This window comes from Sinohyriopsis cumingii, chromosome 16 (genome assembly GCF_028554795.1).
Source record: "Sinohyriopsis cumingii isolate HCF-2022 chromosome 16, ASM2855479v2, whole genome shotgun sequence".
Taxonomy (NCBI): domain Eukaryota; kingdom Metazoa; phylum Mollusca; class Bivalvia; order Unionida; family Unionidae; genus Sinohyriopsis; species Sinohyriopsis cumingii.
In genome coordinates this window covers 88,825,952-88,836,209 of record NC_142976.1, presented here as the reverse complement: position 1 = coordinate 88,836,209, position 10,258 = coordinate 88,825,952, and the positions used below count along the sequence as shown (strand labels likewise).

The following is a 10,258-nucleotide window of genomic DNA, read 5'->3' as shown; positions in this document are numbered from 1 at the left end:
TGAATTTTTTTGCAGGAAGGAGGTCCATGGGCGTGACACCATGAGTTACCGCACTGGGTGACACCAACCCTAGTGACGCCACAGCCAAATCTAACACGTTTCCGTAACGAGTAGGTTGATCATGCACTTGGACTAGTCCACAATCAATGGATTAGTCAATCAAGGTTTGTTGGATGTCCCTTTTTGCAGCTCCAGGTTTTATGATTAATTTCTCCCACTCTATATCTGGACAAATTGAAGTCACCTGCTAAAATAATGTGTTTGTTTTATTACACTGTGAAAGTTTATGGAAAGCGACATTAAGTTGTTGGATATGTTTCATATTCCTGTGTGCATATAAAAGAATGATAAATACAAATTTCTGCTATTTTTTAGCTTAACCTTTGCCCTTTGTTAACCTATTACACTCAGCACTTGATAGTCTCTCGCTGAGAAACGGTGCTCCTCACATTAGACGGTGCTCCTCACATTGGAGAAACTTTAAACGAAGCCAAAATTACCCCAAAGATGGCGACTGGTAAAGAGGGATGTGTATGGTATCAGAGGGAAGTCTCTATTCCTGGAAAGAAAAGAGGATTCCATCTCATTACGGAAGAAATAACCGGGAAAATGCCAGAGCTTAAGCACATTCAAATGGGAATTGCCCATGTTCATAGTTAGTATATTCTTTATTATTGGTGATTTGCCCAATAGTTCATATTTTCGGATGGTCACCTTTTTTCGACCCAGTGTATTTAATGTACATTCTTGTAGATATAAAGCTTATATAGATTTTTCTGGTTGTAGAAACGTATCTAGTTATTTCTGCTTTGAATTTTTTCGTACAATATACCAATATAGTTTGGTTTTTAGCGATTTCAAAACCGGGTTTTTCTTTTGACTGGAGCTGTCATATAGACCGACAAGTAGTCTCCGTTTTTGTTGTTTTTTTTTCTGACAGCGGAGACCAACGTTATCGGGCCGTATTTCATACTGAAGTTTTACGCTGTGTTAAACTCTCCATTAGTTCTGACTTATCGACACTAGTCCTACAATGTAAGACATAGTACGTCATGTTTTTGTTTTAGTGCTATGTCATACTTTCCAAATAACGGCCTTGTATAGCCTGTTCCGATGTCGGTTGACATCGGAATGAGTAGTCAAATTTTCAGGAATATCTCACACTCTTGGCCGTCTATATCGACACCCTTCCACTAATTTATGTGTAATTAACATATTTACTGTACTGTCTTTATCCTAGCGGAATAAAAAATATGACACTAGCAAATGGACACATTTTCATGTTATGTTGACATGCATTTAAATTTGTTGCAATGCAGCAGTAGTCGAGGTGTACCAAAGTATGTTTAAGTAGGTTCATGTAGTGGATATGTTTCTCGAACGAAATGAAATGTTGCTTACAGTTCCAATAGGCATACTATATTTTTATTCATTTCGTTAAAGAATAATATTTAAATTTAACCCGATTTTGGCATTATTGGCTTTCATTGCTTTCCAGCCAACTGAAAGGTAGGTCAGTGAAACTTGAAAACAGGTCCATTTCTTTTGTGAGAATTTGAATTTATTAGAGATAAGACATCAGGGTAAGTAAAGTCTGGCAAAAACGTTATAACTTTACTTTGTAGAAAAGCATCATTATTGGTTGCCAGTTGTGTTTGATATTCCTGAAAATTTAAACTTTCGTTACACTGTTAGTCAACATCAAAACATGCTACACAGCACCGTTATTTAGGCAGTAAGACCCATCCCCCCTGAAAACAAAAATATCAAGTGATGTGTCTTATATTGTAGGAATAATCAGAATTTAGCTACTAATTATTACATTTATTTCACCAACCTTGGTATGTGGATGGTAACTAAAAACCATCTTCTTTTGATCTATGGCATTAAATCCTTCAGAGCACTTTTTTAGTAATAATCCTTTGTCAGAACAGAACACATGTATACATCTTTTAATGACCTTATTTTTAAATTGCTGACGCATGCATGGAAAGCAGTATCACAAGTCAAAAACAACCAATGGAAACCTTCTGTATCACACAGAACTGATTAATGCTTGGGAAGGAACTGTGATAAGGTCTGACCATCACGGCAGAATTTTGAGAGAAACATTGAAACATAGTTATTGAAAGAAACATTAAATCAAAAATGAATCCAAGCTAGAACAGTCAGTTCCTGCATCTCTCATTCTTCAATCATTCTCCTTTGAGTACCAAGATTACATTTGTATGTTCAATTTCTCTTTCATTTTTGTGTTATCCGTCAGTCCTTTCATTGTATTGGAGTGGATTTGTGCCATCTTTGTGTTGTGCCATCCAGTTCTTTTTATAGTAACGTTCCTTTTTTTCTATTGTCCCATTAGAAAATTGGCAAGCGCATTATCCAATTGAACCCAACCATTTGGAGTGTCCCACTTATATGGTTACATGTAAATTGAATAATGTTGTGGTTTGTGCCTAGTTTTCCTAGTTTTTTCTCTGTCTGTTACTGTCCCTTTCTTTTTCTCTCTCATATATATATATATATATAACAAACAATAGTCAGTATTTTACTCGGAATACAAAGCACTTGGTACAAAAGGTATGGTGGGGGGAGGAATCAACTTAAAGAAATTCAAACCAACTCACTTTCCTTTCTTTGCATATTTGGGCAAAATGGCAGTAATGGGCGAATATTTCACCTGAATGTGCCCTTGGTATGGATCCTGCTTTGATATGCTTGGCTTTAATATTTACCTGTAGTTAAGTATTGGGTTACCAAGCTAGTTGTGTATGATCTTGAGGAAAGTACTACACTGTAATTTTAAAATCAGACTTGAAGTGATAATAGTTGTAGCTTCTCTGATATGTGTGTGACTGGTACCATACTGGTTTAGATTGAATCCTTTTTATATGCCCAGTGTAAGACTGGGTATGATAGTGTTATGTTGTTGTCCATCCATCCTTTTGTCAGTGTGTCCATACATATGTTACCAATTTTGTTTTCGTTCAGTGATTTTAGTTTTGGGTAAGGAATAACCCTATCAGATTTTTGGTTCCAAAGGTCAAGTTCACTGACTGAAAGAAGATAAATAGTTTCCACACAATAACTATTGTCATCAACCATTTACAGTTGCCAAGATTTATGGATTGTATACACTTGGGGTAAGGAAGAACCCTGTTGACTTGGGTGCTGAAGGTTAAGAATAGAAACTGAAGGAAGATAAATGGTTTCTGGGCATTAAGTCCTGTTCTCTACCATCTGCATTTACTAAACTTTGTGGATTGCTTGCACTTTGTTTAATGAAGCACCCTATCAGTTTAGGGGTCAAAATGTCAAATTGAGACTGAAGGAATACAAATGGTTTCTGCACAACAGCAATTGTTCTTCTTCACAGACTTGGATCTAACTTTGTTGATGGTTTGCAATTAGGGTTAGAAAGAATCCTATTGATTTTGGTGTCAAAAGATCAAAGGTCATGGTAACTTAAGTTCTCCATCTACATTTTCTGAGGTTGGGTTGCATTTGGAGGGTAAGGAAGAAGCCTAATGATTTGGGGGTTAAATGTCAAGGTCATTGTGACTGAAGGAGTAGTAGTTTCTGCACGGTAAGTTGAGTTCTCCAATATCTTCAGTTACCAAACTTTTTGGATTGCTTATACTTTGAGTAAGGATGAACCCTATTAATTTTGGGGTCAAAAGGTCAAAGATCAATGCAAGTGTGACTAAAATAATTAAATTTCCATACCATAAAATTATTTCTACATCCGAGCCTTGGACCAAAATCAGTGAATTGCTTGCACTTGGTATAAGGATGAAGCTTGTTGATTTAGGGGTCAATAGATCAAAGGTCAATGCCACTGCCTGAAAGAAGAAAAAATGGTTTCTGCACAATAACATTAGTTTTACATCATAGAGCTGTAATAAACTTTGTGGATGGCTTGCATATGATATGAAAAAGGTTTAATGGTTTTGTGGTCAGAAGGTCAATGATTGGTGGTCATTATGGCTCAAAGAAAATGGGTATTGCAGAAAATCTTTTCTACTAGAGTAAGTTCCATGACCAGATAGATGGCTTTCACTTAGGATTTTAACAAGCTCAGATTATGAGGTATAAAAGCCAGATGTCATGGCGATGTTAGGTCTAATAAGAAATAATAGTTTATTTGTATGTGTGTGTGTGTTTGTGATTTGGATTTTTAACATAGCTTTAACAATTTTTCAGTCATATTGCTATGATGTCTGCAGTGTGGCAGTTTTTAGTGATGTCTAGCACTGGGACATCATGTCGCAGACATGTAGCATGATGTCCCACCCAGTCACATTATCCTGACACCAGGTCAACCAGTCCTAACACTAACCTCGTAATGCTGAGCGCCAAGCAAGGAAGCTGTCAGTACCATTTTTGTAAGTCTTTGATATCACTCGGACGAGGATCGAACCCACGACCTCCCGCAATAGTTTATGAATATTAAGTTTAGATGCAGACTGCATAACTTGACCAAACATTCCGGTCATTGAGACTCACTGGTGAAAAATTCCAGATTCAACCGTACCTTACAAGTGCTTACATGTAATAGGTGAAAACACATTATCTTAGTATTCTATACAGGGTTCCTGGAATTCTGGAAAAGTTTTGGAGTTTAAAAAATAAATTTCAAAGGCCTTGAAAAGTCATGAAATTTCTCAAAACCTTGCAAAGTTTTGGAAAAGGCATGAAATTTCTGACAATGGAGTTAAAACATTGATAGCTGTTTCATAGAGCACCAAGCACCAATTAAAAAAACATGTTCAGACACAACACAATTACAATGAATAAATGGTTTCATTTCATAGATATTGTGGTCCTTGAGTTTTGTGAAATGACCATGGAAAAGTTATGGAATTTGTTTTTGTTAAGTTTACAGGAACCTGTCTGTATAAGAAGCAAAACTCTGTACTCTCATTTTATTGTGCTCTTAAGATTTTAACCAATCTGTGATGGTGTATATGATACATATAGTATATTAGGGATCTGACTAAATGTGATGAAACAATGTAAAGTGATCCCAGAACAGGCCAGTAATACTGAGTGTCAAACAAGAGGTAGTATTTAAGAGTCCATATCATTTATTGAAACATGGTTTTATTTGAGTTGTATATTCAGTTCCATTGCTAGCTCAAACTAGGATCAAAAAAAGAAAGCAAGAAGTAAGTTCTCCAAGAAACAAATGGAAGGTTTAAAATGTGTTGCCATCTTGTATAATTGCAGATTATCCTGATGGAAGGTATTTGATCATAACTTCAGGTTTGTTTACTTTCTTTTCTTGCCAGTGATGAATTTTTGTAGACGTATGTTTTAATTTGTTTCACTTACTTTTTCAGTCAAACACACATCAGCATCTTTGGCCATCAATGAGGTAAGATTTCTACCATTAAGCATACATCAGCATCTTTAGTCCTAAATGAGGAAAGATTTCTACCAATATGCATATATTAGCATCTTTAGTCCTAAGTGAGGTAAGATTTCTACCAGTATTCATATATTAGCATCTTATATTATTAAATTGTAGTGTTGTTCCCAGATGACAGGACATATCAGAATTACTACTGTAAATTCCAGTGTTGTTTCCAGATCACAGGACAGATCAGAATTACTAAATTGCATTGTTGTTCCCAGAGCACAGGACTTATGAGAATGACTAGATTCAGGCATTGTTCCCAGACCACAGGACAATTCAGAATGAATAAATTGCAGTGTTGTTCCCTAACCACAGGACATATCAGAATTGCTAAATTCCAGTGTTGTTCCCAGATGACAGGACAGATCAGAATTACTATGGTAAATTCCAGTGTTGTTCCCAGATCACAGGACAGCAGAATGACTAAATTCCAGTGTAGTTCCCAGACTACAGGACATAACAGAATTACTAAATTCTAGTATTGTTCCCAGGCCACAGGACAAATGAGAACTACTAAATTACAGTGTTGTTCTAAGACCACAGAACATATCAGAATTGCTAAATTGCAGTGTTGTTCCCTACCACTAAACAGATCAGAATTACAGGACTCCAGTCTAGTTCACAGGCCATTAGATAGCGATTACATGTACTCAGTTGCAGCTTTGTTCCCAGCTGACTCGACAGATCAGAATTACTAAATTCCAGTGTTGTTCCCAAACCACAGTGTAGATCAGAATTACTAAATTCCAGTGTTGTTCCCATACTACAGAACAGATTGGAATGACTAAATTCCAGTGATGTTCCCAGGCCACTTGACATATCAGAAGTACTAAATTCCAGCTTTGTTCCCAGACCACTCGACAGATCAGAAGTACTAAATTCCAGCTTTGTTTCCAGGCCACTCAGCAGATCAGAATTACTAAAGTCCAGTGTTGTTCCCAGACAACAGAACAGATCAGAATTACTAAATTCTAGTGTTGTTCTGAGACCATTTGACAGATCACAGTTACTAAATTACAGTGTTGTTCACAGACCACTAGACAGATCACAGCTACTAAGTTCCCATGTTGTGCCCAAACCACTAATCAGAATAGGGTATCACCTGCCTGCCCGGGCATTTTAAACACAGTAAACTCTCTTATGATGATAACTTTTTATAAGAGGGCATATGATGCACTCCATTGGTGTATTTATAATAATATTAGCACTAATGACTAAAAAGGAGTCAGTGATGCCAAGCTGATGCCCAAAATGCACATATAGACTTTTACCATATGGAATGCAATACACTTCTGTAGATTTAAGACAGCACCCAAGAAAGGGCAGTGCACACCCCAGATTAGGCAGGGTGCCACCTGGGGAATACAATGCACCACCAAGGGAGGGCAGAGTGCAGTAACCTCCTAAACCAGGCTAGAAATAGCACTGCATTGAATTGTTGTGGGGATAAGGTCTTAGTGTAATTAATTTTTGGAAAGAAAACTTATCCAAAGGAGTTTTATTAGGCAATGTTTTTTTTAAAAAATCTCACCAAAATGTTAAAACTCCCATCTGACAACTAGTACTGTCATATGGTATAAATGTTTTTAATGCTGGTTAGTATGCATTGGTTTATCTTATTATTGTAATACTAATTTTCTTTATTTTTTTAACATTTTCCACTGTGCACAAAATTTCAGTTACAAGTTGTGTTTTAATCTCATTATAATTTGTTTGAAGCTGAGTATTTATTCCTCATTGTATAAGAAGATAATTAGAATATACATGAATGTATCAAAACATGATAATGCTGCTGTGAAAATGTAATCATCCCACTAACAAAGGATAAATTAAGTCCTTGTTCTTCAAAATGGCACATGCTTTAAGTACTGTATATACTTGCTTATAAGGCAAGTCCAACTGCAAACAGTATAGACCCTGACCTGCAGTCATATAGTGCACTGGCAGACCAGGGTCTATGTTGATTGTTCTTCTGATTATTCCTAACATGAGCATAGACTAGATCTGTGTGTGCAGTCTGCATTTGGACTTGACTTGTGTGTGTGAGTACATAGGGACACGAAAGGCCAGGAATGGGGTACTCCCTCATTATTATGCTCTTCATAGGAGCCATGTAGTATAATGTCTGATAGTGAGACTGCTTTATAATGAAGTACATTATATTGCTTTATGTGGAAGTAAGAGAGTATTCAGCCTTATAGAGAGACTGCCTGATAATGAAGTGCATTATACAGTATTCCCCCATTATAATTCTCCACATGAGAGTCACTGGGTATACTGTCTGATAGTGAGACTGCCTTATAATGATGTACTTAGTCCCTCATTATAATGCTGTACATGGGAGTCACAGAGTATACTGCCTTACAGAGAGACTACCTTATAATGAAGTAGATGATACATATGAGTCTGCTACAGAATAATGAAATGAGATCCAGGTCCATATCTGCTTTACAACAGGAATTATAATGAAAGGTATTATTATAAGGTAGTACTGTATTATATCTCTTTATGTAATTATTGCACTAGTAGTTTCTAGATCAGAATTAACATATTACCGGTAACCATAATTCTCTTGTTTCTTTTCAGAATTGGGATCCAGAGGTAAGGTAAGTTTATTTTCAGTCCAGTACATGTAGTTTCCTTTGTCCTCATAATTTTCATAAAATGAAAAAAAATCAAAATTGAAGTTAATACTCAGAAATGTGATTCATGATCATGAAATTTGCAGCTTTTAATAACAAGTCACAACTTTTGTTAAATTTTCTTTGTACAAAAAGTCATTTTACTCGGTAAATAACAATATTCAATGAATTTTCAGTCCATGAAAATATCTGTAATACCTAGTAATGGTTGCACTTTTGGAAATAAGTACCAATTAAATAAGTTTTATCTGGTGAAGTTCCTGTTTTAGTTCTATCTTTTAATTTGGTTTCAGTGTAATCATCATAAATGCAATATGTCCCTTTGTATTTTAACATGAAAATTGTCCGTCTACCATCACAGCTATGTCTATGTGCATCTCTTTGAGAACCTAATTAAGTGCTGTTTTCTTTTGATCTCTGATTTGTGGTAGTGTTTTTTGTATTGTTACCATCATCCAAAAGGTACATTTACTTTATATTATCATGCTAATTACATCTTTTGTATCATAAAAGGGGGTGGGATAGAAGAATTAAAAAGGCATTCATGTGAACTATTGGTCATGGTATTCTATCCAGTCAACTCATTTCAGTTGACCAATCAGACAGTTTTAAATATTGTTATTTTAGTAAGATAATTCAAGTAGTTCATGTTAATTAGTGGTTTATCTTACTGATTCATAAATGTGATTAAGGATAGCTAATGAAGCAGGTGAAAGGAATGCTTAGTGAATGAAAAGCTTTGCTTCAGAGAGGCAGTTCATTATGGAGAAGCAGGTTCCAAAGTTTGTGGTAAACTTAAAATTGCTGAATTGGCACTCAGGTTTGCTCAAGGATGAGCAGTAAATTCATTATGATGTGCAGTGAAGTTGCAGCATCAGTTGTTTAGCAATAAAAACAAACTAATTTAAAAACAATATAGTTTCAATGCTGATGGTTATTATTTTAGAAAATAAATGTCTCTAGTTTTTACAAAAAATAAATCTTGTTTTATTGTGAGTCAGCAATAATGCTCGAATATATATGCATAAAGCAGTGATGTAATACACAGTGTTTTTGCAGTAGAGATGAGGATGTGTGTTGTAACCTCTTGGAGTAATGTTTTTAATGATCTTTCAGAGGTTGGCTATCTTGAAAATAAGGTAATTTAGACAGAAAAATGAACAGATTCATTAGAAATAGCTTTATATTGACAGTTATTCCCAAGATAATTATAAAACAAGTTTTAAAACTTTGCACTGCCTCCCGCCTCATCTCCCCACTGTTCATGTCCAAGCTGGGATTGCATCCCCTATTTTATTTTGCAGAGGTCCTTGATAACTGGTGCCCTCATTTATACTTACTTTTGGAACCAGTTGTTTACAAGTTATTGAGAGAGAGATGTATGTGGAATAAGGACTCAACAAAAAGACTTGAAAACATCAAACCCATTAGTGGAGAGTGGCATCCCTTGTATTGAATAAATCACAGAAGTGATTACTGTACTGTACCTGACTGTTGCAAGAACTTGAAGGGTGAACCTCAATCTGCATATATTGCCAATGTCCCCTGACAGAGGAACACATTTTTATCAAGCATATTGACTTCCACACTGCAAAACAGAACTCAATTAAGAAACTGTTTGATGATGTACCATTATACCACCAGAGAAAATCTAGGTCCTTTTGCAGGAATATGGTTTATATAACAAAATCTGACTTCATACTTGAATGATTTTTTCTGATTTGTTTCATTTTTTAACATTAGCTTTTATCATATGTACCGTTTACAAACTATTTTTTGTATTTTCTTTTTATCTTTTAACTTGTAGTACTACATATTTTTTATTTGTTTGGAAGGGCTAATCTAAAGTTCTTTTTGCAATTTTTTTGTATTTACAATTTAATCAGTATATATAGCCATTATTGTGCTGATGTGCCATTAAACCTTCATACATAATACATGTACATACATTCTTGTACATCAATCTTTGACAGTCTTTCCCTAATTTTTATGTCGACTCTTTGAATTTTTTTTTTGTTTGTACATTCATTCAGGTTGTAGGAAATTTAGGTACCTGAAGAAAAAAAAACAAAGCCCCCCATAGATAGGTAACCTTTTTCACTTCCAACTTTTACAGAGATTGAGATGTGAACTGCAGAAATGTTAATTAGTTTGCTTCACCAGTGCATTTTCCAGTCTGCAGAATATTGAAAGATAG

General features: G+C 35.4%; 1 protein-coding gene across 1 annotated transcript in view; it reads left to right on the top strand.

Moving 5' to 3' along the window:
* The first annotated feature begins 485 nt into the window (after window positions 1-485).
* Window positions 486-10,258, top strand: part of LOC149780963 (uncharacterized) — a 28,742-nt gene continuing 18,969 nt past the window's right edge. The window contains exons 1-3 of the mRNA XM_089938071.1: window positions 486-655; window positions 5,343-5,377; window positions 8,006-8,025. Of these exons, the coding sequence (XP_089794197.1) occupies window positions 508-655; window positions 5,343-5,377; window positions 8,006-8,025 (203 nt within the window). The 5' untranslated portion in view covers window positions 486-507. The remainder of the gene's footprint in view (window positions 656-5,342; window positions 5,378-8,005; window positions 8,026-10,258) is intronic.